The sequence below is a fragment of the Myotis yumanensis genome, unplaced genomic scaffold, assembly GCF_028538775.1.
Source record: "Myotis yumanensis isolate MYYU_CA2020_CCGP unplaced genomic scaffold, mMyoYum1.0.hap1 SCAF_1, whole genome shotgun sequence".
Taxonomy (NCBI): domain Eukaryota; kingdom Metazoa; phylum Chordata; class Mammalia; order Chiroptera; family Vespertilionidae; genus Myotis; species Myotis yumanensis.
In genome coordinates this window covers 125272086-125300077 of record NW_027223752.1, presented here as the reverse complement: position 1 = coordinate 125300077, position 27992 = coordinate 125272086, and the positions used below count along the sequence as shown (strand labels likewise).

Sequence of the window (27992 nt, the reverse complement as noted above, 5' to 3'; positions counted from 1 at the left end):
TGATGAGAATCATTGATCTGCTGCCTCCGGTACACCCCCTTACGGGGATTGAGCCTGAAACCCGGGCATGTGCCCTGACCGGGAATCGAACCTGTGACCCTTCAGTCCACAGGCCAACGATCTATCTATCTATGAAGCCAAGCCAGCTAGGGCCAACAGGATTTTCTTAAAAATTGATTTTGGAGAGAGAGAGAGGAAGGGAGAGGTAGAGGTAAAAACATCAATGATGAGAGAGAATAATTGATGGGCTGCCTCCTGCACACCCCCTACTGGGAACTGAGCCCAGAATCCGGGCATGTACCCTGACTGGGAATTGAACCGGGGACCTTTTGGTTCATGGGTCGAGGCTCAACCACTGAGGCACACTGGCGAGGCCACAGGGGTTTTAAGTCTTAATTTCTGTCCATTTTTAGGTAGAGGGGTAAAACCTGAACAGTTGTTGGGAAACATTAGGTTTGCCCAAAAAGAAAAACAATTTCTTTCTTTGGAGGGCAAGGGCAGGGCTAAGCGCTGGCTGTGTTTAAGATCAGGGGTGTGGAAGGCCCTAACTACACTTACAGTTTGGGAAGAATTCACTGAGGAAGGAAACTGGACGAGCAGCTGCGTCAGCCTCTGGAGCCCGGGGGCGGGGCGGGGCGGGGCTGGGCTCTTGGATCCGGAACGAAGCAGGGACGCACCCCGCGCGATCACGTGACTCCCTCGCGTCCCAACCACTCGGCGCATGCGCGGCGCGCTCTCTCCAGGGAAGGTGTTGTGGCGCTGGTGGCGGTGCAGCGGCGGCTGTGGGCACGGAGACCGTGGAAGTGCCATCGTCGCCCAGTCTGCGGCTCATGGCATTGAGTCGCCTCCACCGTCAGGTCAGCTGGGGTGGGCGCCTGGGAATAGGCGGAGGGGGCGGGAGGCTGGGCTGGCGGGGGCCTGCCTGCTTTCAGGCCGCGCCGGGCCGGGCCGGGCCTCCCTCCCGCCGTGTTGCGGCCTGGCCCGGCCTGGGCGCCCAGCTGTCCATTCCTCTGGCCTCCCCACCTGTTGGGTGGAGCAGTGCGAGGTTTCTTTTCTTAGACTAAACGTTTCTCAGACGGGCCTGGAAATGTGGGCCTCCACGTGATTGAGGAAGCGATTTGGGGGTAAGCCCGGAGCCCTTGCTTTCCCAAGAGCTGGAAACCAGTGTGGCTGGGACGACTGGAACTGGAAGGGCTCCGTAGCAGACCCCAGAACATTGGGAAAATACAAATTCTGTTAATAAAGCTTAATTTAGGCGCCTTGTAGGACGCGTTCCGTATTCTGACGGCATAAGCTAAATCTTTGGGGCCCGGAGTCACAGCACCTCAAAATTAAGTGGAAGCTTTTGGCAGGATAGAATAGAAGCAGAAAAACTAGACGTTAAAGTTCTTTTCTAAAAAAAATATTTTTATTGATTTCAGAGAGGAAGGGAGAGGGAGAGATAGAAACATCAATGATGAGTGAGAATCATTGATCAGCTGCCTCTTGCACGCTCCCTCCTGGGGATCGAGCCCGCAACCCGCGCATGTGCCCTTGACCAGAATCCAACCGGACCCTTCAGTCCGCAGGCCAGGCTCTATCCACCGAGCCGAACCGGCCAGGGCGACATTAAGGATCTTTTGAAGAGATCTGTTTAAGAATGATGTCTTGCTTAACTTAAATAGTGCTGCTCTTAACGTGTGATTGAGGATGATGATTTTGTGTTATGAGATTTACTTTTTAAAAAATATATATATTTTATTGATTTATTACAGAGAGGAAGGGAGAGAGAAAGAGAGTTAGAAACATCGATGAGAGAGAAACATCGATCAGCTGCCTCCTGCACACCTCCCATTGGGGATGTGCCCGGAACCAAGGTACATGCCCTTGACCGGAATCGAACCCGGGACCCTTGAGTCCGCAGGCTGACGCTCTATCCACTGAGCCAAACCGGTCAGGGCAGAGATTGTTACATTTTAGTTTGATATTCACGGTACCTCCTCTTTGAGGACTTCAAGTTATTTGGCAACTGATCCAATCTGTTTAGGAATACTTTAAACTTTTCTACAAGGAAGGTTGAAACTTAAGGAAGCAAGCTTTATCATGGAATTATGAATATGGAGCTCACTTTGGAACTTGGGTGTTTTGGGCTCCATAGGAGCTTAAGTGGCTTGAAAAAAAAAAGCAACTACTGTGGGGTATTCCCCCCCCCCCCCCCCCACCGTATTTATAACTACACTGGGGTTGCAAAAGTTGGAACTTTCCACTCTACAGACTTTGATGGGGAAAACGTGAACAAAAGGAATTCTACTGAAGACTTGTTTCTTAGATTGCGAACTCTAAAATAGAGGTTGACCAAAGATGGCTAATTGAAAAGCAGAAATTTTTTAGTGTCACTGTGTGCTACTGTTTTTACTTATATTTGAATAAGAAAAAGAATTTTATAAATCAAATGATAAAACCTGTGTTTGTGTTTTTCAAGCAAAAGAACAGAACCTCCTGTGGTATGTTAACAATTCTGCATTAAACAGGATTTTTTTTTTTTTTAAATAGCCAAAGAGGAAAGTGGTAGTTCTAGCCAAATGATGATTGTTTTCCCCTAAAAAACCTGAGTGATTGCCCTGGCTAGTGTGGCTCAGTTGGTTGGAGCATCATGGGTACACACGGAAAGGTCAAGGGTTCAATTCCCAGTTAGGGCACATACCTGGGTTTTGGATTTGATCCCTGGTCAGGGTGCATTAGGGAGATATCAGTGTTTCTCTCTCCCTCTTCCTTCCTCTCTCTAAAATCAAAGAAAAAAACATATCCTCAGATGAGGATTAAAAAACAACACCTGAGTGATACAGATGTGTGTGTGTGTGTGTGTGTGTGTGTGTGTGTGTTTGTTTCCAATTTCTGGAACATAATCTGTGACTAAGTAGTCTCTGAAAACAGTTGCTAAAAACCAGTTTTTATGATAGTATCTTTTCCTAACATCCTGAGCCTTAAAATTAGCTTATCTGCAGATGAAGCACAGAGTAACTTGTAGATTGCAAAGTTAGTTTATTTGTTTTGCTCAAACTTCTGACTTTCAGTCCTTAGTAACATCTTCAGATTTTTATGTGTTGCTCTGTTTATGAAAAGAATAATCACTTAACCTCTATAGGCATAAATATAGAGTTTAAAAAAAGGTGTTCGATCAAACTTACTGTATTTTTAAAATTAACAATTGCCTTTTTTTTCCCTCACCTGAGGATACATCATTTATTGATTTTTTTTTTTTTTTTTTAAGGGAGAGAGAGAGAAGTAAAGAAACATCAGTCAGTTTCCTCTCATATGTGCCCCGACTGGGGATCGAACCTGCAACCTTTTTGGTGTATGTACTACACTCCAAGCCACCCAGTCAGGGCAAGCTTCCCATCTTTAATTATGTGTGGATTATTTAAGTCATCCTCCAAATTTTACGTTGGTAGGTAGAATTGTTAGTCAAAAGTATAATGTATAAAGTATAATGTTAGTCAAAAGTATATGTCATAACTAAATGAAAAGTTAAAGGTATAAACAAAACCAAGGTCTCTGTTCTCACTGAATTTAATATTCTAGTATTATTAATTTATCATAGTAATAGTGTAGCAATGTTTTTCAAATATTTTGACTGCAACCCATTATACAGGGTGGCCTTAACAATGAGATGACTTAATTTGAACAATTTTATATAATTACTATCCAGATGATAGAACTTGCACAAATATGTTTTTATTTATTTATTTTTTTAAAAAAATGTATTTTATTGATTTTTTTACAGAGAGGAAGGGAGAGAGATAGAGAGTTAGAAACATCGATGAGAGAGAAACATCGATCAGCCGCCTCCTGCACATCTCCTACTGGGGATGTGCCCGCAACCCAGGTACATGCCCTTGACCGGAATCGAACCTGGGACCTTTCAGTCCGCAGGCTGACGCTCTATCCACCGAGCCAAACCGGTTTCGGCACAAATATGTTTTTAATAACATTCACTTTAGAAGTCACTCTTGTAATTAAAATATATATATATATATACATATATATATATTATTGATAGTTAGAGAGAGAAGAAGGTAGAGGGAGAGAGAAACATCTATTTGAGAGTGGAACATCAATCTGATGCCTCATGTACACCCCCTACTGGGGATTGAGCCCATAACTTGGGCATATGCCCTGACCAGGAATCGAATCAGTAACCTTTTGGTGCACAAACGATGCCAAACCAACTTAGCTACTCCGGCCAGGGCTCTTATAATTTTTTAATACCTTTATTTATATTTTCTAAAATAAAATCAAACCTAGGTGCTAGGATTCAAATTTTATTGTAAATGTATTAATATATTTCAACAATGTAACCTTTTCTTTTCTAAAACTTTATCCTGAGCTAAGTGATGAATTTCCCTCTAAAACGTTTATATCCATGATCAGAATTTTTTAAAAAAATATATATTACTGATTTTTTACAGAGAGGAAGGGAGAGGGATAGAGAGTTAGAAACATCGATGAGAGAGAAGCATCGATCAGCTGCCTCCTGCACACCACCTACTGGGGATGTGGCTGCAACCAAGGTAATACCCTTGACTGGAATCGAACCTGGGACTCTTCAGTCCCCAGGCCGACGCTCTATCCAATGAGCCAAACTGGCTAGGGCCATGATCAGAATTTTTGTTATTTTCCCTTTAGCCTTCAGAACAGATATTGAAGACATTGCTGTTTTCCAGGGTTAATAGCAAGATGGTATCCAGACATTGAATTTTATAATTTTAGCTAGCTAAGAAACATGGAATTCAGATATGATTGCTTCTTTAGGGAGCAGGCACAAACCTCACTTGCTTTATGGATGAAGGAACTATGTCCTTAGTTATTTAGTGTTTATTTGAACACCCAACAATAAAATAGATTTTTGGAAAATTATTATATTTCTTTAATAACTAATGATAGCTTGTGTTTTATAAAAAGGTGGTTTTGCCCTTACTGGTGCTTCTCAGCTGGTTGGGTGTCATCCCATGCACTGAAAGGTTGCTGGTTCAATTCCTGGTCAGGGCAAATGCTCTGTTGCAGGTTTGATCCCCGGTAAGGGCATGCAGGAGGCTGCTGATTAATGTTTTGCTCTCACATTGATGTTTCTCTCTCTTTCTTCCTCTCTAAAAATCATTTTTAAAAAAGGGTGGTTTTGATGATGCTAAATAAACATTTGGAAGATGTTTTTCTTTATTTTTGTTTCTACAGATCATTAACTGAAGACAAACAGCTATGCAAAATTCTCACATGGATGAGTACAGAAATTCTAGTAATGGCAGCACAGGCAACAGTTCTGAGGTAGTGGTAGAACAGTCTGCTGATTTCAGTACTGAAATTATGAATGTCACGGAAATGGAACAGTCACCTGATGGATCTCCTAATGTGAATGCAACTACAGATGAAAATGAAATAGCAAATGCTGTGGACCTTCCAGTGGCAGAAACAGAAGCAAATTTCCCTCCAGAATATGAAAAGTTTTGGAAAACTGTAGAAAATAATCCTCAGGATTTTACAGGCTGGGTATATTTGCTTCAGTATGTAGAACAGGAGGTTAGTAACTTTTAAATGGGACTAAAGGAACAGATTAATCAAGTCATTATTAGACTGGGCCTTATTGTTTTGTAATTAAAGTTGCTTTTTTATACTTTTCAGATTAAGTTGCATCACATTGGATATTTACACTTTTTTAACTTCAAAAAATTGCATTGGTGTGTAGTGAAAAGTTAGTTTTAGTAGAGTCAAAGTATAATGTTTGTAGTAAGTGCTGTGCATGTGTGTATCTGTATAAAATCTGTGAATAAATGGTTACCTTGTAGTTTAACAGAATTAGTTTCTCTGTTTCAAAGGATAAGATTGCATTCATAGGGAAAAGGACTGCGGGGTGTGTGTGTGGTCTTTAAACCTGCCATTTCTTTTATTTGAGATAATACATTTGAAAGGAATAATAAATATTTTTGTGACAGAAACTTCCAAGATATTTAAACACCTCATTTTATTTTCATCAGAATCACTTGATGGCTGCCAGGAAAGCATTTGACAAATTTTTCATACACTATCCGTATTGCTATGGTTACTGGAAAAAGTATGCAGACCTTGAAAAGCGGCATGACAACATTAAACAATCAGACGAGGTGCGTACATCACTGAGTAAAATAATTTCCATTAGGTACTGTAAGCCAAATAACAAAACAAAGACTTTTTTTTTTCTTTGGCTGGCAGTACCTACGATTTGTGGTCAAACAATTTTATAGGGTATTTTATTTGCATTTGTCACTCTTGTGGCATTTGTAGCTAATATTTTCTCTCTTTGTTGGCAGGTGCGTTAAACCTCTACAGTTTGTCAAGCTTTGCAGTGCAAGCCTCTGTATTACACTGCAGCTTAACAAGTAGGGCAGGGCTTTTCTCTCACTTACATTTATTTCTCATTTTCCAAACAATATAGTTGGTTTGCTAGTCACATTTGCTACGTCTTATTGCATTTTTGGTCAGACGCTGTCATTGGTGCTCTAATGGGTCTGTGCCCTATGGTCTGTAACCCAAAGCCTGCCCACACAACCCGGTCAGAATGCAGGGACTGCTGCGCTTTGAAGATCAAGACTCTGCACGTGGGGATCAGAACATTGCCATGTTCTATCCAACCTCCACCCAAATGGTAATGGTAGATTATTTAAACAAAATTCCAGTAATTAGTATTTCTAAGGTTCACCGGATAACACAGTGTTACCTCTCTGTTAAGAAATAATTAAATATTTGAAGTACAGTTTTGTTGTTTTTTTCTTAGGTGTATCGACGGGGGCTTCAGGCAATACCTCTTAGTGTTGACCTTTGGATACATTATATAAACTTCTTAAAAGAAACATTGGATCCTGGGGATTCTGAGACAAACAGTACAATAAGAGGGTATGTGAAACTCTGTTAATCACATGTGTTCAAAGATATAAATTATAAATCAGTTATTCTTATATTGATAATGGAACTATTTGTGAATGCTAAACCAAAAGTTTAAATTCCATATAATTTCTCTACTTAAAAAGAATACATGTAATAAATATATGCATGATTATATAAAAAAACATAATAAATTCCCCTTTCATTTACTTATTTATTTATAGTATATTTTTATTGATTTCAGAGAGGAAGGGAGAGGGAGGGAGAGAGAAACAGAAACATCAATGATGAGAGAGCACCACTGATCGGCTGCCTCCTGTATATCACCTACTGGGGATCGAGCTCACAGCCTGGAAATGTGTTCCTACTGGGAATTGAACCGTGACCTTCTGGTTCATAGATGTTCAACCATGGCCATGCCAGCTGGGCTCCCCCTCCGTTTTATACCTCCTTTGTCTTATGTTCCCAATTCCACTCCCCTTGTGGTTAATGGCTTGGTGTGTGTTCTTTCAGATACACACAGCTATACATGTTTGTTCATATTATCCTTTGATTTTTTTTTTTAACAGAATATTTTGGAATCTCTACCATACTTTTATAACCACTGCGAAGTATTTTACAGTATCTAGGTGTTATATTTTATTTGACCAAATTCTTATGCATAGGAAATAACCAGTGCTTCAGTGAATGTCTCTACAAGTCAGTATTTATGTAGAGCATGCTGGAAATGGAATTCTGTCAAAGGGTACACACAGCTAAATTCTATCAAATGTTTCTTTAGAAGTGATATTTTAAACTCCCACAGTGTATGAGAGTAGTCATTTTCCCATAGCAGACCACATTTTTCTTTATCCTTAGGTGGTATCACATTATTTTAGTTTACATATCTCTGGAGTGTTTATCCTGGTTTGCCATCTTTCATATCCTTATACTAGAGGCCTGGTGCACGAAATATATGCGGGGTGTGTGTGTGTGTGTGTGTGTGTGTGTGTGTGTGTGTGTCTGTCTGTCTGTCCGTGTGTCCGTGTGTCCCCGTCCCCTCAGCCCAGCCTATGCCCTCTCATTCCGGAAGCCCTGCGATCAATCTCCCCAAAGAGGTAGGCCCCGCCCACCCAGTCTGCGCTCCTCAATGGATCATCCCAAAGAGGGAGGCCCGGCCCACCCGCCACAGCACCACCACCGTGGGGTAGCCTGGGCCTCCCTCTTGGGGCGATCCATCGCGCCCCACAGAGGGAGGCCCTGCCCACCAGGCCTCCAGTCAGTGGCCTGGGCCTCCCTCTTTGGGGTGATTGTGGAGTCCCCTGATTGATCGATCGCCTTGCCGGCCCGGTGGCCTGGGCCTCCCTCTGCAGGGTGATCATGGGGCGATGGCCGGGCCCCCGACCAATCGCATCGCACCCATCTTGGCTGGCCTGGCGCCAGTGAGTGTCATAGCGTGGTCATCCGGAAGGTCGTCTGGACGGTCATTCTGCTGTTTGGTCGTTTGGTCGATTTTATTATTATAGATAAGCCATTTTCACATTGCCTCGTCATATCACTTACTCCTTTTACTTTTGGATTATGTTTTTCTTATTAATTATAGGAACTTATAAATGTTTAAAAAATCAGTATTAAACTGCTTGTAACAAAAAGCAGTCTTTCCACCCCTCTTCAGATATTTTAGCTGTTTCTTCTGGTATTTTTTTTTTTTTAATATATTTTATTGATTTTTTTTTTTTTTTAAATATATATTTTATTGATTTTTTACAGAGAGGAAGGGAGAGAGATAGACAGCTAGAAACATCGATGAGAGAGAAACATCGATCAGCTGCTTCTTGCACATCTCCTACTGGGGATGTGCCCGCAACCCAGGTACATGCCCTTGACCGGAATCGAACCTGGGACCTTTCAGTCCACAGGCCGACGCTCTATCCACTGAGCCAAACCGGTTTCGGCTTTATTGATTTTTTTACAGAGAGGAAGGTAGAGGGATAGAGAGTTGGAAACATCAGATGAGAGAGAAACATTGATCAGCTGCCTCCTGCACACCCCCCACTGGGAATGTGCCCTCAACCAAGGTACATGCCCTTGACCGGAATCGAACCTGGGACCCTTTAGTCCCCAGGCCGACGCTCTATCCACTAAGCCAAACCGGTTAGGGCGCTTCTGGTATTTTTTAACATGTGTGATATAGTAGTGTTTTCTTCATTTGCTGAGGACATGATTTTGTAATGGTAACTAAAAATTTTAGTTCACTTCTATATTATTTTTTCATTCTTCATCTTTCCAAATGGATAGATTTCATAGCCTTTTGTTTTTCCTGGATTTAATTATTGCTTCCTCCCCATTATTCAACTTGCCTGGTTTTCTTTGCACATTTAAAAACTTTCACCCCTTCCAACAGCTACTTTCAGTAGTCAGTACTAAATACTACTTTACATAATGTACAAATGCTTTGTAAGTTATTTTTGGGAGTTAAAAATATTCTACTTAGTATAAAAATTGTAAAAGAGAATTACACTCTGAAGTCTGTAAATTCCATTTTTTTCCCCTTCCCTCTTGGAGGTATCCCTCCTGGGACCTTCTCTTCTGTAATCTGGACTGCTTGTTCTATTCTGTTTCTGTTATACAGATATTATTTTGGGATTTCTTTATCATCCTGATTCTAGAATATGTCTTTACCTCATTCCTGGGTTTCTGGCTCTATTAGGAGTTTATTAGAGCCTTAACTGGTTTTGCTTAGTGGATAGAGTGTAAGCCTGGGGACTGAAGGGTTCTGGGTTAGATTCTGGTCAAGGGCACATGCCTGGGTTGTGGGCTCAATCCCTAGTGGGGGGCATGCAGGAGGCAGCTGATCACTGATTCTCTCTCATCATTGATGTTTCTCTCTCTCTCCCCCTCTCCCTTGCTCTCTGAAATCAATCTCTCTCTCTCTATATATAAGCCTAAGCAACTGAATGATCGGTCGCTGTGACACGCACTGACCACCAGGGGACAGACAATGCACAGGATCGGGCTCCCTCCTGTCTGGATTGGGCCTGCAGGCATCAGGCTCCCTCCTGTCTGGCTATCCGACATTCTCCAAGGGGTTTTAGATTTCGAGAGGGGACAGGCCAGGCTGAGGGACCTCACTGGTGCACAAATCTGTGCACTGGGCCTCTAGTAAAAATATATTTTAAAAAAAGTTTATTAGATCCTATTCTTTCTTGGTTTATGTGCCCGCGTTTTATAGAAAAGCATCCTATTACTTGATGAAGGATGCTTGGGATTTAAAAAAAAGAAATTAAGACTTTTATGTCTGAAAGACCCAAATTAATGGTCCAGTCGGGTATAGAGTTGAAAGTAATTTTTCCTTAGGGCTTTGAAGGCATCTCTTGAATCATTTATAGCTTCTGATGTTGGTATTGATAAGTATGATACCATTCTTCTGATATTTATATGACTTGTTTTTCCTCAAAGAAGCTTTTTTTTTTTTTAAATATGTTTTTGTTGACTTTTTATAGAGACAGGGAGAGGGATAGAGATAGAAACACCAGTAAGAGAACATTGATTAACTGCCTCCTGCACGCCCCCTACTGGGGATTGAGCCCACAAACCGGGCATATACCCTGACAGTGAATCAAACTGTGACCTCCTGGTTCATGGGTCAATGCTCCACCACTGAGCGATACCGGCTGGGCCTCATGGAAGCTTTTATTTATTTGAAAAATATGTGGGTGTGTTTTTTTTATTTGAGAGAGAGAAGGGAGAGGGATAGAGAGATGGAAACATCCATGAGAAAGAAACATCGATCAGCCACTTCAACACCCTCTTTGTTCCTTTTCTCATATCTTCCTATTGTTATATTTCTGCATATTTTTTTATCATTTATTTGAGGGTATTAAGGATAGTTGAAGTCTGTTCCTAGCACTGTTTCCTCTGAAGTTCTTTTTTTAATCTCTGTCATGTCTGATTTCTGGATTTCTGCTTATGTTAAAGATTAGATTTTAATAAATTGAATAGAAGCTCTGTGTATTTTGTATTGGGGATCCAATTTTAGCTGGCCTGGAGGGCTTCACAGTAAAATGATCAAGTGGCCACCTAGTTTTTGCTGGACTCCTAGTGTTAGTATCTTTATATCTTCTTGTGGTTAATCTTCACTTGAGCATATTTTTTCCATTGACTTTTACAGAGTGGGAGGAATGGAGGGAGGGGGAGAGAGAGAAGAAGAAAAGAAAAAAACACATCAGTGTGAGAGACACATCAATTGGTTGCTTCCCGCACCTGACCTGACCTGGGTTGGGGATTGAACCTTCAACCCAGGTATGTGCCCTTGATGGGAATCAAACCCGTGACCCTTTGGTGCAGGCAGAGCTAATGCTCTAACCACTGAACACACTGGCCAGGGCGGTATCTTTATATCGTTCCTATGTCAAGCAGTTTTTTTTCATTAAAGGATAACCTGAACTTCCAGGGAAAATATACCTAGTTTCTGAATTCCCATAGCTGGGCAGGAAATGAGATTTAAGGTCTCTTACCATTTATTAATCAGACCTAAACATTCTGTCTTTATTTTGTTACCTTTTTATCATTTCCCTCTCCCAACTCCCTCCACTTTCTTAGTGTCTGATGCATTGACTTACTGCAGTGGTTCTCAACCTTCCTAATGATGCCACCCTTTAATACAGTTCCTCATGTTGTGGTGACCCCCAATTTCATTGTTACAAATTGAACATAATTAAAGCATAGTGATTAATCACAAAAACAGTATGTAATTATCTATGTGTTTTCCTATGGTCTTAGGCGACCTCTGTGAAAGGGTTGTTCTACCCCCACAGGGGTAACGACCCACAGGTTGAGAACCGCTGATTTACTGGATCATTTTGGGTTTCTGCAGGAGCAATAACATGTATTTCACTGTCTCAGAAACTTCATACACAAATATATATATACATGTATGCATGTACCCATACACACACACTTTTAATCCTTTATCTGTATATATATTAAACATATTTCCTGCAGTTTTGGTACAGCTTTTAATTTGTTTAGGGTATCTTTATCATATAGAGGCTTTTTTTTCTTAATGTTCAGTATTCAATCTTTTATTAGTTTCTTACTTTTGTGCCTATCTTGCCAAGAATATATAAATTTGTATTTTCTTCTAATTTTTAAAATAGTTTTTTAAAAATCATTCATCTGGGATTTAGTTTGTGTCCTTTGTGAAGTAGAGATTAACCCTTTATTTTTTTCAATTGTTGAATAGTCCAACTTTTCTGCATTCTAAAAATACTCCTTTATCATAGACTACATTCTCAAATATACTTTGATATGTTCTGTTGATCCATTTTTCTGTTCCCAGCTAGTACCATACTTTTAATTACTATAGCTTCCTAGTTTCTTTTTTTTTTTTTTTTTAATATATTTTATTGATTTTTTTACAGAGAGGAAGGGAGAGGAATAGAGAGTTAGAAACATCATGAGAGAGAAACATCAATCAGCTGCCTTCTGCACAACCCCCACCGGGGATGTGCCCGCAACCAAGGCACATGTCCCCGACTGGAATCGAACCCGGGACCCTTCAGTCCGCAGGCTGACACTCTATCCACTGAGCCAAACCAGTTAGGCTTCCTAGTTTCTTTTGATATCTTTCAGGAAAACTGCTGCATTGTCCTTACACAAAATATTTTACATTTTTGTATTCCAGATGAATGCTAGAATTTGTTTTTCCTTTTCACCCAAAATTTGTTAGAGCTTTGATTGGGATTCTGTTAAAGTTATAGATTAATTTAGGTAGTATAGTTTTATACTGTTAAAAATCACTCTTGATTCTAAAATATTTACATTGAAAATATGTATCTAATGGTTTTATCTCATTTGAATTTCAAACCTAATGATTTAACATTGCTTGCAGAAATCTTTTGACATGAATTAGGTACTTAAAATATATGTTTTTGTAATAAACTATAATTGTGGGATTTTAGAATCAGGAGAGATTTTTGAGAGTTTTAAAATACATGTATATTTCTCATTACCTTATAAGGCAGCTGGATCCCTTGTTGGAGTTATTTTCCCAGAAAATTATTATTTAAATTAATAGTAATAATTGTGTCTATCTTCTCCCCTAAATGAATCCATTCAACAAGCATATATGTTTGCAGTGTGTATGTTTTGCATTGTAATTTTACGTAAGGTAAAATTACATAATAGTACATTTATCTATTTCCTTTATGTTTCTCACTTTGTTTTCTTTTATTTTTTTTATTTCAGAGAGGAAGGGAGAGGGAGAAAGAGATAGGAACATCAATGATGAGAAAGAATCATCAATTGGCTGCCTCCTACATGCCCCTCACTGGGGATCAAGCCTGTAACCCGGGCACGTGCCTGACTGGGAATCAAACAGTGACCTCCCAGTTCATAGGTCAGTGCTGAACCACTGAACCACACTGGCCGAGCTTTTCTCACTTTTTTAAAACTGCTATCATACACTTCTTTATTATTACTTTTATCTTTTTTTTTCTTTTTAAATAAGTTTTTATTGATTTCAGAGGAAGGGAAAGAGGGATAGAAACATCAATGATGAGAAGCATCTCTTGGCTGCCTCCTGCATGCCCCCTACTGAGGATGAGCCTGCAACCTTGGCTTGTGCTCTGACTGGGAATCAAAGCCTGACTTCCTGGTTCATAGATTGACGCTCAGCCACTGAACTCCACACCGGCTGGGCAATTCCTTCTATCTTTTAATCTCTATTTGTATGGGAAGCAATGGAATATTATTTTGAATTTAGCATTATCTATTTGATTTTTAAATTTTTTTAAAATGGAAGTTTTATTGACATATGTTGTAGTAGTAGCCCTTTTATTCATGATTTCAACTGTCACAGTTTCCTGCAGTCAACTACAGTCTGAATATATTAATTGGAAATTTCCAGATAAACAAGAAGTTTTAAATTGTGCACCGTTCTGAGTAGTGTGATGAAATCTTGTGTCTTCCTGTCTTGTGTTCCCAGGATGGGAATCATTCCTTTGTCCATCGTATCCACACTGTGTACTTTAGTAGCTGTCTAGGTTATCAGATTGCTGTCACAGTATCCAGTGCTTGTGTTCAAGTAACCCTTATTTTACCAAATATTGGCCCCAAAGCACAAGAGTAGTGATTCTGGTGATTCAGGTATGCCAAGGAAAAGCTGTAAAGTGCTTCCTTTAAGTGAAAAGGTGAAAGTTGTCGACTTAATAAGGAAAGAAAACAATGTCGTATGCTGAGGTCACTAAAATCTACGGTAAGAGCAAATTTTCTATCCATGAAATTATGAAAAAGGAAAAAGAAATGTGTGCTAATTTGCTGAGAGACCACATTTACATAACTTTATTACAATATATTATAATTGTTCTATTTTTTATTAGTTAATTTTTGTGCCTAATGTATAAATTAAACTTTTATCAGAGGTATGTATGTGTAGAAAAAAAAAACACTGTAGTTAGGGATTGGTACTTTGTGTTTTTAATGGGGGTCTTGGATCTAATTCCCTGTGGATAAGGGGAAACTACTGTATATCAGTTTGAAGTGTACAACATAATGATTTGATATTTGTATATATTGCAGAGTTGCAAAGTATAGACATAATATTTTAAAAGTGCATTTATCTTAGAAAGATAATTTAAAGGTAATTTAATTTTTCAGAACTTTTGAGCACGCTGTTCTAGCTGCAGGAACAGATTTCCGATCTGACAGACTATGGGAAATGTATATAAACTGGGAGAATGAACAGGGAAACCTGAGAGAAGTTACAGCTATATATGATCGTATTCTTGGTATTCCAACACAGCTATATAGTCATCATTTTCAGAGGTAGGTGGAAAAATCGTTAAAATATCTTTGATTACTCAGGTAATTAATTCCTAATATTTAGGAATATATTTTCTTTCACAATAATCATATTTTATACACTTTTAAATGTAGATATTTTCCCATATATCTTATGAAATGTTTAGGAATGTTACTGTTTTTAGACTTTAGGTTCTCCTTATCCATTTTATAGATGAGGAAACAAGAGGATTCCTATCTTTTGTCTGAGGTATTTCAGATTAATGAAAGAATGAGAAAATAGAATCTCAGTGTAATTATTCACTGCTGTACTAAACTAGCACTGTACATGGCACATAATAGATGCTTATGTAAAACTTAATGACTTACTAAAAGTATATCCTTGTGATTCGTGTAAAAACTTAGACCCAAAATAGCAATGTATGTATTTTATGTAGTAAGCCCTGCATATATTCAAAAAACAAAATGATTTCATTTCAGTTTTCTACTGTGATTTTCCATTATGATTGATAACATTTCATTTTAATTAGAGCTATTAAAACCACTAATTCCATGTTCCTGTGTACTCAGAATATCCCACTGACATGGACTCAGAAAGTCTTTCTGGACAAGAAAGTATGATGACTATGTTGCTTTTTTATTTTCTCACATCTCATTGAGCATTTTCAGAACTGCAATCTTGAAATCTCTGTCATTTAACTCGCATAATTCCATGTGTTCTAGCCTGTTTTCTGGGGATTTTTCATTTTCTTTCTGGTCATCGTTGTTGTTCATGGCGTTCGTTGTTCTCCTTTGTTTTCCCATTTATCTCTGAGGAGGTCTTTCTACTCTGCTCCAGTAGATGGCGCTGAATTGCAAGATTTTTTTTTTTTCCTCTGTGGCCTCACAGTTTTGAGCCTCTGCGGCTTCAGTAGGGCTGTACTGCCTCTGCTGCTTGGGGGTGAGATCTGTTTTTCCCTCACAGTAATGGCAGTCCCTGACCTCCAAGGGTCTAGCACAAGCACCCCTCCTGGGGATTAGGCCTAAACCGGCAGTCAGACATCCTCACAATCCCGGACCGCTGGCTCCTAACTGCTCACCTGCCTGCTTGCCTGATTGCTCTTACCTGCCCCCCCCACCCCCCCCCCCCCCGCCCCCCACCAGCCTGATCACCCCTAACCACCTCTGCCTGCTGGCCTGATCGCCTCTAACTGCCCCCACCCCCTCCCCGCTGGCCTGGTCGCTCCTTACTGACCGCCCCCCCCACCCCCACCCCGCCACACACACACACCCGCTGACCTGGTTGCGCCATGCAGCCTGCTGGTTGGTACTGTGATGGCATCCCGGACAACTTGCATACTCCTCTATTATTAGTATAGATTGTTAATCCTCACCCGAGGATATTTTTTCCTAATGATTTTTAAAAAATAATATTTTTATTTATTTCAGAGAGGAAGGGAGAGGGAGAGATAGGTAGAAACATCAATGATGAGAGAGAATTAGCGATCAGCTGCCTCCTGTACACCCCCTACCTGTACACCCGCCATTGAGAATTGAGCCAGCAACCCAGGCATAGGGCTCACTGTATATTAAACACTCAGCCATTCTTCTCTTTTTCTTTAATCCTGACCTGAGGATATGTTTTTATTGAATTTAGAGGGAGAGGAGTGAGAAAGAGAAACATTGATGTGAGGAGGTCAGGGCAAATTCCCTGGTTGCAGGTTTGATGGGGTTCGTACAGGAGGCAGCCAGCTGGTCACTGTTTCTCACATCGATGTCTCTCTCTCTCTCCCTTTCTCTAAAATCAATTAAAAGGTAAATATATAATAAAAATAAGACACTACATTTTTTCCTTCCATTGTTGAACGGGGTCAAATTGAGCTTTGTATCTATTGACTTTGCATAATGTAAATTAGTTTCAGTGTCATTTACATACATTTGTGAAAGTTTAAAAATCCAGGTGCCAATAGCCTAAATCAATTTTTAGAAACTTGGGGAATAATGTTGGAATATGTGATACATGATGTACAACCACATGGAAAACCATGTTTAATAATAACATTGAAGAGGTAGGCTTGGGTCAAAGGCTAGATAAGAATCTGAAAGACTTTATCTAAGGGGTTAGATTTTTAGCTTGACAACAGGATAAACCTACTGAAATGATTTTGGCAGGAGGGGCTTACGATCATGTTTACTGTTTTGTTTGAAAAAATTTATTTATTGGTGAGAGAAAGAGAAGGGAGAGAGAAATATCAATTTGCTGTTGCACTTATTTATACATTCATTGGTTGTTGTTTTTTATGTGACTTGACTGGGAATCGAACCCGAAACTTGGCATATGGGGACAGTGCTCTAACCAACTGAGCTATCTAGCCAGAATTCATTTTTACTTTTTGATAACGATTTTGATAGTAGTATTGGTTTGGGTATGAGAATTGTGAGACTAGGGCTAGAAGACCAGTTTATGTTTATCTAGATCAGTGGTTCTCAACCTTCCTAATGCTGCCACCCTTTAATACAGTTCCTCATGTTGTGGTGACCCCCAATTTCATTGTTACAAATTGTACATAATTAAAGCATAGTGATTAATCACAAAAACAATATATAATTATATATGTGTTTTCCGATGGTCTTATGCGACCTCTGTGAAAGGGTCGTTCCACCCCCAAAGGAGTCTTGACCCACAGGTTGAGAACCGCTGATCTAGATGAAAAGTGAGCAAGGTATGAAGATATATTTAGAAGGTAGAATCATTAAGACCTGATATTCAGTGGAATCTAATTATTAAGTTAGGTGGGAAATTCCGAATGGGGAACTGATTTGTTGGCATTACCTTTAATCAAGATTAGAAATCCCAAGCATGTTGATTTTTGGATGAAGATGACATACTTAGTTTAAGACATTTTTTGTATATAAGTTTCCAAAATGAGATAATGTAGATATTTAGCTCCTCAAATGGATGTTTTTTATTAAAATTTGTATGTGTGTAAGGGAATAAAATGAAATAAAGCTTTTTTCAAAACACTCTTTGCTTATAATTAATCTATATTTCTATGTGTAGAGTGTTGGCAATTGGATATAATAATGTGGAATTTAGAAGAAAGGTTTGGGCTTGAGTTACAGTTTTGAGTCATAGTATGCTTATCATTTCAAACAATATTGGCCAGAGAAATATATTTAAAATATTCCTAAGATCAGCCAGAGAAATATATAAAAATAGTAGAAAATGCAGAGTGGAATCCTTGGGAATACGTAGTACTTAGGGGCAGATAGTAAGGGGGAACCCTCAAAGGGCAGTCAGAGACTTGGAGGAAAGCCAAAGAGTCAAGGTGAAGAAGGTTCTAAAAGGAAGGTGTGGTTATCAACCTTAAATACTGAAGACATCATTAGGTTCGAGGTATGAAACAGGTATCCATTTAATTTTGCATGTAAGAAATTCTTCATGACTTTAGAGCAGTTTTATTGGAGTGTTTGATACAAACATCTGGATTCAGGAATAATTGGCAGGTGGGAAAGGAAAGACAAACATTTGTTGGTCATTTATTAATGGTCATTTATAATTTATGCATAACTATATTTAATTTTACAGTAACTTTGCAAGATAGGTATTGTGCCATTTTACAAATGAGAAAACCAAGATTTAGAGATGGGAAAAACTCTCCTTAAGTCAAGCAAATGACAATGGACAGAACCAGGATTTGAATTTATGCCTGTCCATGCCTTCTCTGTTCCATTGCAAAGGCAGGGAGAAAATGAAGATGTTTATAGACTGTTTTATCAAATAGTAGGTTTTTACTATAGGAAGAAGAAAGGGTTTTGTGTTTTGGTTTCTTTAAGTCAGAGGTCCTTTGAAAGAGTAATGTGTGATAGTAATTAACAGCATATATTTTTATTGTCTGTCTTTAGATTTAAAGAGCATGTACAGAATAACTTGCCTAGAGATCTTCTAACTGGTGAACAGTTTATTCAGCTGCGAAGGGAATTAGCTTCTGTAAATGGACACAGTGGTGATGATGGTCCTCCTGGTGATGATCTGCCGTCAGGAATTGAAGACATAACTGATCCAGCAAAGGTAATTAGACTTAAAAATCCTTCAAGCATGAGAAAGTAAACTTTAATATCCCTTAACTGTGTGTGTTGTATGACTTGTAGCTCATATGAAGTTAATTTCTGATTAAGACAACTGGAATTCTTTAGCTGGTATGGTTTACTATGAGACATCTGGAAATAGCTTAGAAGGAATATCTTGCCTACATTGTGATGTACTAGCCATCTATACTAATAAAAGGGTAATATGCTAATTAGACCGGGTCGACTGGACATCTTCCGCTTCCGGACAGTTAGGGGGCAACCAGGTTGGCAGGGGGGCAGTTAGGGGGTGACCAGACTGGCAAGCAGAGGCAGTTAGGGGTGATCAGGCAGGCAGGTAAAGTGGTTAGGAGCCAGCGGTCCTGGATTGAGAGAGGGATGTCCAACTGCTGGTTTAGGCCCCATCCCACAGGCTGCAGGCTGGGCTGAGTGACCCCCCTTTTGTGCACTGGGCCTCTGGTCTATTTAAAAAACATAATAGGAAGGTGGTTTGTTAGAAAATTCTGTTACAAATTTTAGTAGTGTTCATTGTACTTGCACAAAATGGAGTAACAGTTTAAAACCCAACAGTATTCTAAGACTAAAGTATGTGTGGATAATACTAAATGTAAGTAGTGATATTTTAAAATTTCATTATGTAACTTGTGTAATTTTAAATTTTTTTCTTTTTCTTCCCAAGCTAATTACTGAAATAGAAAACATGAGGCACAGAATCATTGAAATTCATCAAGAAATGTTTAATTATAATGAGCATGAAGTTAGTAAAAGGTGGACATTTGAAGAAGGTGTAAGTGTTTTTGTTTTGTAATTGTCTTGAAAATATAGCAATAGGAATAATGTATTTTTCAGTTTCAAATAATGTCTATACTGCTACTTTTTCTTTATATTTGCTTAATAACGAGGCGTTCTTCCCATTTGTTGCTATCATCAATTTTATCATTTTCCATTATCAATTTTAGAAACTTATTAAATTCAGACTTACATTTCTTTAATCTGAATCATACTTTTGAGAATTGTTCAATTTTTTTTCAATCCTCACCCGAGGATGTTTTTATTGATTTTCTATGGAGAGGAAGAGAGAGACAAAGAGAAAAGAGAGAGAAACATGAATCAGTTTCCTCCCATATGAACCCCAGCCAGGGATTGAACCTGCAACCTGGGTATGTTCCTTGACGGGGAATCAAATCTGTGACCTTTCAGTGTACAGGACAACACTCTGAGTTATATTTCACATGTAACAAAATACACCCATTTTAGGTGTACAACGAAATGAGGTGTTTTTTTTTTCACAATCTAATTTTTTATTTCTGTTTTTTAACAGCTTTATTAATAATTCCCATATTATGTAGTTCATCCATTTTTAAAGTATATACTGTAATAGTTCATAATATATTCACAGAAAACTGTAACTGTCACTACAGTCAGTTTAAAAAAATTTTTTTTTAATATATTTTATTGATTTTTTACAGAGAGGAAGGGAGAGAGAGAGAGAGTTAGAAACACCGATGAGAGAGAAACATCAATCAGCTGCCTCCTGCACATCTCCCACTGGGGATGTGCCCGCAACCAATCGAACCTGGGACCTTTCAGTCCCCAGGCCGACGCTCTATCCACTGAGCCAAACCGGTTTCGGCAGTTTTTAAAATTTTTGAAAATTCATTTGAGAGACAGACAGACATCAATGTGAGAGAGAAATATCGATTGGTTGCCTCCCGAACATGACCCTTTCTGTGTATGGGATGATGCTCCAACCGAGCCACACGAACCAAGGCACTACAGTTAATTTTAGAACATTTTCTTCACCTCAAAAAGAAACCCTTTTTACCCTTAGCTCTCACCCCTCTATTCATTTGCTCACTTGACACCTCCCAACCTCAGCCCCAGCCCTAAAGTACTACTAATCTACTTTCTGTTCTTATAGATTTTCCTGTTCTGGCCTTTTGTATGAATGAAATCATATAGTACAGTATCCATATTCTCAGAGGATTGGTTCCAGGACCCCTGTGGGTATCCAAATCCTTGGATGCTTAAGTTTCTTATATAAAGTGGCGCAGTGTTTGCATATAGGATACAGCAGGGTATGCCTACACATCACTTTATTCACGTGGATTTAGCATAGTGCTTGGAGTATGGCAAATGCAAGTTTTCCTTTTTGGAACTTTCTAGGATTTTTTTTTTTTTTTTTTTTTTTTTAATAATACTTTCGATCCGTGGTTGGTTAAATCCTTGGATGTGGAGGGCCAACTGTATGTTTTTTTGTGACTGGCTAGTAAAATGATTTTTGTCGAATGTCTGTGCATTACAGTTACCACAAAATCAGGATATAGAACTCTTCTGTCATCCCAAAGATTCCCTTGGCCTCTTTCCAGGCAGTAGTAACCCCCATCCCACTCCTAGGCCAGGCAACCACTGATTTTCTTTCTGTTCCGAAGGAGTAATTGTTAAATTTAAAAGTAATCAAAGAATAAGATTTCCTAAATATAAAAACATTGTGTAGTTCTGTTAAAATAACTAAAAAAATGGAAAATACAGTCTGTTTCTTCTGTTTGTAAAGCCTAAGGAATTTAAGGACTTTTAATTTAAAAAAATTAATTTAAAAACATTAGTAAAATGTTTTTGTATTTGTTTTTTAAATCATGAGATATTAAAATTTTTGGTATATTTGCAATTATATTTATAATTTAAATAACATTGTTACTGTAGTCATACATATTTTGGTGTTGGTTTACTTTAATTGCCATGTCACTTTATTGCAGATTAAAAGACCTTATTTTCATGTGAAACCATTGGAAAAGGCACAATTAAAAAACTGGAAAGAATACTTAGAATTTGAAATTGAAAATGGGACTCATGAACGAGTTGTGGTTCTCTTTGAAAGATGTGTCATATCATGTGCCCTCTATGAGGAGTTTTGGATTAAGGTAAGAAAATTAACATGCTCTGAAACTTGAATATATTATAAACATTGACTAGTGACTAACCTTTTTTGTACTTCTGTTGAATGTTGTTCATATAACTATATCTGTTGCATTAGGAGATGGTCTGCTTGCAACCAGATTTGACTGCTGCATATGCCAACCTCGTTGCCTCTCTTCGTCCTTCCTTACAGAAACTAGTCTAGTGGTTCAATAAAGGTGCTGAATGGGTTTAAAAATAGAATTTTATCGTTCTGTCACATATTTAATGGCTGGTTCAACTGTGAATTATTCAGTATTTCCTCTGTTCTATATGTAGTATGCCAAGTACATGGAAAACCATAGCATTGAAGGAGTGAGGCATGTCTTCAGCAGAGCTTGCACTATTCATCTCCCAAAGAAACCTGTGGTGCATATGCTTTGGGCAGCTTTTGAGGAACAGCAGGGTAAGAATGAGGAAACAGTTGATATTTTGGGGGATTTTACTTCTGGATTTAGATACAGGAATTGAATGTTAAGGGATAGTGTAGTGTAAAGTAAATGTCAGTAAAATTTTTCTGTAAAGGGCCGGATACTAAATACTTTAGGCTTTGCAGGCTGTATAGCTTTTTTCCTCAGAACTCTGCCATTGTAGCCCAGAAGCAGCCATAGATAATACATAAATAAAAGAGTCTGTTCCAGTTTTTAAAAATTAAAAACAGGCAGCCCGGCCGGTGTGGTTCAGTGATTGAGCATCAACCTGTGAATCAGGAGGTCAGAGTTCAATTCCCGGTCAGGGCACATGCCCCGGTTTCAGGCTCCATTCTCAGTAGGTGGTGTGCAGGAGGCAGCCAACAATGATTCTGTCATCATTGATGTTTCTATCTCTCCCTTTCTCTCTCTCAAAAGAAAAAAACAAACAAACTTTTTTCAATTAAAAAAAGAAACATTAAGAAAACAGGCAGAAGGCTGGATTTAGCTTATGGGCTGTTACTTGGCAATACCTGGCTTAAAGGATATTTCAAAAGTTTAAACAAAAGCATAAACATTTAATTACTATTTCTAGGTAATATTAATGAAGCCAGGAATATCTTGAGAACATTTGAAGAATGTGTTCTAGGATTGGCAATGGTTCGTTTGAGAAGAGTAAGTTTAGAACGACGACATGGAAATATGGAAGAAGCTGAGCATTTGCTTCAAGATGCTATTAAGAATGCCAAATCGAATAGTGAATCATCGTTTTATGCTATTAAACTAGCCCGGCATCTTTTCAAAATACAAAAAAACTTTGCAAAATCAAAAAAGGTGCTTTTGGAAGCAATTGAAAGAGACAAAGTAGGTATTTGTGTTTTTGGAATATCTTCCATGAAAAACCAGTGGTCATTTTTTTGTTCTGTTTCTTAATTTTCATTTTGGCAACTATGATGAAAGATTTGGTCTGTATGTAATATATTTAATTACTAAATGAAGACAACAGTCCCTCTAAACTGATGTTGCCATTCTTTAAAAAAAATATTTAAATTATCAATTAAAAGGTTGCAGACATTGTTACATTCTATTTTCTCCACATTTAGAAATTGTATAGCAGATTTACTGATTATTAAGTAGAGTAGAGGATCTTGGGAGAACAAAAGCATGGCAGTTAGCTACCCTACAGGAATTGTAGCAGTGAGATTATTCTCCTTTTCCAAAGGATTCTTCTCCTTTTTATGTATTAGTTGATAGGCAGTGTATGGGAAATAGCTCATTTTTTACATTTTTAGCTGATCCCAGGTCTGTGTAAGGCAGATTTATAACTGTTTGTGAAATAACTAGGATGATGTGCTATCAATGTGCTAATTGGTTTTTTCTTATTCAGTGAATGCTGAAAACATTTAACACAAGTTACATTTTAATACACAATTTTCAATATTGAATTTTTTAAATTGAGACATCAAAATTAGGGCATTTTAAATATCTGTGGTCTAATCAAAATATCTTAGAAATGTTATTAACGATACTACTTTTTACACAGGAGAACACAAAGTTATACCTCAATTTACTTGAAATGGAATATAGTGGTGACCTCAAACAAAATGAAGAAAATATCCTAAATTGTTTTGACAAAGCTATACATGGTTCATTACCTGTTAAAATGAGAATTACATTTTCTCAGAGAAAAGTGGAATTTCTTGAAGATTTTGGTTCAGATGTTAATAAGTAAGATCTTAATTATATATTATCTATTTGAATAGTAAATGAGCATTGATAGTTTTGGTTGGGAATTTGATGATTAGTACAAATTAATATATTGTTAAATTTAAAATGTTCGCTTAGGTTACTTTTTCATCAGGTATATCTGAGGTAATTCAGTTTTGCAAATGTATGTATGTGCTTAATCGTAGGCCATATGGTTTCTATTTCCTTCCAAACTATTCTTAAAATTTTAGCATGGTAATTTTAAACAATGAGTGGATGAGGGAAGGCAGGAAGCAGCAATCCCATGAAAAAGGAAATGGATTAAGGATTGAACCTTGAAACACAGAAACATTTGGTATATAGACCACTAAAGGTGGATGGATTAATATGGAAGAATGCCATTGTATGGACATGGTTCTGCAGATGATACCTAATGGCCTCATCTTTGTGCATTGTAAAAGGCTGAAAGTTGAGGATGGTACAAGGATTCACTCTAGGGGATTTGGGAAAAGGACAAGTTTAAGATTTAAACTTGCAAAATAGAAGAGTAGAAATTTATTAGAGAAATTTATTTGCTGTGATTCCATTCTTACATGATTCTAGTAAGGAAATATCCCAGTTCCTGTTAGACATGTGCCTTCTCTAATTATTCTAATTTAGAGTTATTTCGATTGAAACAGCTGTTGATAAAATAAGACTTAGTTTTGTGTCTGTGGACTTACATGTGTGTGTATACATTCTTGATGGCTTAGTAAAATTTTAAACTAAAAATCATTTAACGTGAGTTACATTTTAACACAATGGTATATATGTGCTTGGCTTCAATTAAATGTTTTATAAGAATTATCTAATGTAAAATACATAGCAATCTGATGAGGGGTATAGGTACTGTTATTCTTTCAATGGATGAAAAGGGGTTTAAAGAAAGATTAGGGATTTTTTCCAAGGTCACTTAGCTATTACATTGTGCATCTGGGATTAGTTATTAATGTTGTGCCAGCTGGATTTAGAACCTACTTCACAGTCTGCTCTTAAGCACCTCATGTCCTGTATATTTAATGTCTTCTGTTTGTTTTGCACTGAAGAAATTAAAAGAAATGGAATATGTAATTCTAGCTTTTAGTCTAGTTGGTTGGGATGGTGATCAGAGGATGTACATGTGTATGAGGTGACATACAAGTTTTAAGGCTCCGGATCAGAATGGATTTATCATCCTTCATAGGGGAGGTAGGGCTTCATTTAATTAACTACTGGATACTGATAAACTGAGAAGAGGATAAAATGTAAAAGCAAGTTAAAATTCATCTACAAATAACATCTGCTGAAGTAGAAGTGATGTTTGTTCATTCTGTGCTTTGAAAGCTAGTTTGAGTTCAGAGAACATGGAGTGTACACAGTTGACAGTAGGAAACTATGAGTGGTTTTATTGAGATTAAATGACATGGTTAATTTGGTAATAATATGCAGACAAATCGGAAGCTCAATACAAAGATGCCAATTAGGTCCTTACAAATACAGTTGAGGACCTTTAGTATTGGGTAGTATGTTGTTGAAATTTTTAGAAAGGTATAATGTGAAAAGTAAATGAGGCACTTAAAAATTTAGGTAGCAGTATAATGAATTGGTAAGAATTAATGTTGAAGTCTGACAAATACAGGCTTAAATCCTAGCTCTGTCACTTACTGATTTGTGTATTCTTATTTTCAAACTTTTTCATATGGAGATTCTCTGTATCACCTAACCCACAGGTTGTTAAAGGCCTTAAGGAAATTAGTGCATTTAAAGTGCTTGAAAATGAGTAAACATTGACCTGAGATTACTGGTATTAACAATTTTACATATGTCACATCAGAATTTTGTTAAAACTTATATTTTTAATCAATGGTAACCAATTATACTATAGTTTTATATTAGTTCTAATTCAATTTTATCACATGGCCAAATTTTAAAAGCATTTTATCCTAAATGCAGGTGTCTTCAATAGCATTGTTAAATTAGATTCAAAAGTATACAAATTGTAGAATTGTCAGGTCTCTTGTTGCACTGGACAAAAACATCAAGATCCTTGTCTTAGTTGTGTTGTAGATTCGAAGGCAGGTTCTCCCCATGTATTATAAATGATAAACTTGGCCGGCATCCCATCAGCTTTAGACAGCTGTAGTACAGAAAACACTTTTCCAGTAGCTCATAAAAAATTCTGGGACTCCTGCTTTGGGTCGTATTCTCACCTCTAAACCATTAATTGGCCCAGGGGTATAATGTTACTAGCCAGGCCTATGTCTTTGAACCACATAGAGTGAGAAGAAAAGTACAGGGCAATGGTGTCCCAAAGGAAATAGATAAAAAAAAGGTAGCTGAGGACAGACTTGGCTGCTGGCTCATTTAAAAAAATACATAAATAAAAGGACGTCTATTGCAATATATTTTGTTTTCCTAAGTAGAAATAAATTTTTAAAATTAACATTTTGGGTTTTATATATTTCAGTGGATTTTTTTTTATTACTTCTCAGGCTTCTGAGTGCTTATGATGAGCATCAAACACTCCTAAAAGAACAGGATTCTTTGAAAAGGAAAGCAGAAAATGGGTATGTACATATTTGTTGAATCAGGAAAGGATGTTTAAAAGATGACATTTTTCATTGTGGAAATGCCTTTAAAGAAAAATATAATTTATCCTCACCTGAGGATGTTTTCTAGAGAGAGAAAAGAACAGAGAAGACAAATATTTTTAAATGTTACCTTTGCTAGGCCAGCGTGGCTCAGTGGTTGAACGTCGACCTATGAACCAGGAGGTCATGGTTAAATTCCCAGTCAGGGCACATGCCCAGCTGGTGGGCTCATTACCCAGTGTGGGGCATGTAGGAGGCAAGAGATCATTGATTCTCTCTCATCATTGATGTTTCTGTCTCTCCCTCTCCCTTCCTCTCTGAAATCAATAAATATATATTTTAAAATTGTTTCATGTTGTGGTAATTGAGATACTTTATTTTCATGATTTGAAAAAATTGTATACAACTCTTGAGTGGTTGAGAACATCAGTAAAATAAATGTACACAGGTGACATTTATCTGTTTGTTAAAGTACTTATTGTAAGAGCTGTTAAAAGTTCCACTTTGACCTTTTATATAGATCAGAAGAACCAGAGGAAAAAAAAGCACACACAGAAGATACAACTTCATCCTCTGTGCAGTTGATTGATGGTGATTTACAAGCAAATCAAGCTGCATATAATTATAGTGCCTGGTATCAAGTGAGTTTACATAATTATAAATTAATTTTTTGTTCATTTATGTTATTAGAAAAGCATAAATTAGGGCAGTCTTTTTTATTTTAGAAAAAAACAGGTCTTCTGTTTCAGATGGTATCATACATTATCTTTGTGGTTTAGTCTTGGAATTTCTACAAGTGAATACATGCCTGTTTTCTTACACATATCTGCTTTAATTATTTTGTATGAGCTCAGCCATAGTTCTGGTATGCTAACATGTTTGCTTTTTCCTTTCAGTACAATTACCAGAATCCTTGGAATTATGGACAGTATTATCCTCCCCCTCCAACTTGATGGGAAAATATAAATATCAGATGGAGTGTGTGGAAAGTATAACGTTATTTTTTTTCAACAAGAGATGTAAACATTGGCTTGTCATATTTGACAACTTGTCTTCCCTGTTTCTGTGTAATATATGATTTTAGTATTAGGAAAAATGTCACTTAGTAGCTTACCACAGATACTATTTCCTACCATTTATAAAGTTTACTTTTTATTGGAGAACTATTTTTTGATTTTTGCATTAAGTGGTCTAGAATTCTTTTGCAATGCATTTGCAACAGTTTTGTAGCCTTAAGGGTAGGAAAAAAACTGACTGCAAATCATGTCAGTGTAGTACAAGAGTCTGAAAATACATAAAGGGCTGGTTATTAAGGATTTACCTCTCTGTAAAAAGAGAAAAAAAAACCCACCAAAAAATGGATTTTTAACCTTTAGTGACCAGGCTTTGTCTGCGTGTTTCAATTATCCCTGTGAATTTTGATTTAACTACAGGAAAGATACACACTACTAAAATAGTATGTCATGGCATAGAGATTACAAATCAGAAAATCGAATGTTTGCATCCCTTTAAAAAATGAAAATTGTATCAAAATTTATGTTGTTTCAGAAGACTTTGTATTTACAATATT

At 37.7% G+C, this 27992-nt stretch overlaps 1 protein-coding gene and 1 non-coding gene across 8 annotated transcripts; both read left to right on the top strand.

Annotated features, from left to right (window-relative positions):
- Positions 1-737: 737 nt before the first annotated feature.
- PRPF39 (pre-mRNA processing factor 39) lies at positions 738-27944 on the top strand. 7 transcript variants are annotated; one of them, XM_070431602.1, is made up of 14 exons: positions 738-857; positions 5212-5553; positions 6009-6134; positions 6785-6903; positions 14530-14697; positions 18559-18724; positions 19421-19528; positions 21498-21662; positions 21976-22102; positions 22702-22970; positions 23650-23834; positions 26324-26398; positions 26943-27063; positions 27319-27944. In XM_070431602.1, the coding sequence occupies exons 2-14, from the start codon at positions 5236-5238 to the stop codon at positions 27373-27375; spliced, it is 2004 nt and encodes a 667-aa protein (XP_070287703.1). In that variant the 5' UTR covers positions 738-857; positions 5212-5235; the 3' UTR covers positions 27376-27944. The 7 variants fall into 7 exon arrangements, with proteins under 7 accessions (XP_070287703.1, XP_070287712.1, XP_070287736.1 ...); XM_070431645.1 differs by lacking the exons at positions 738-857; positions 5212-5553 and adding exons at positions 6321-6389; positions 6493-6655 and having other exon boundaries at positions 6060-6134; XM_070431611.1 differs by lacking the exon at positions 14530-14697.
- On the top strand, positions 23049-23134 carry LOC139001486 (small nucleolar RNA SNORD127). The gene has a single exon (XR_011470053.1). It is a non-coding gene; the product is annotated as a small nucleolar RNA SNORD127 (small nucleolar RNA).
- Positions 27945-27992: the final 48 nt, after the last annotated feature.

Excerpts from the sequence above, each read along its gene's own strand:
- PRPF39 (XM_070431602.1), top strand. The coding sequence starts at position 5,236 with ATGCAAAATTCTCACATGGATGAGTACAGAAATTCTAGTAATGGCAGC. Across the intron at positions 22,971-23,649 it reads AAGCAATTGAAAGAGACAAA|GAGAACACAAAGTTATACCT; the intron begins GTAGGTATTTGT and ends CTTTTTACACAG. Across the intron at positions 23,835-26,323 it reads TTTGGTTCAGATGTTAATAA|GCTTCTGAGTGCTTATGATG; the intron begins GTAAGATCTTAA and ends ATTACTTCTCAG.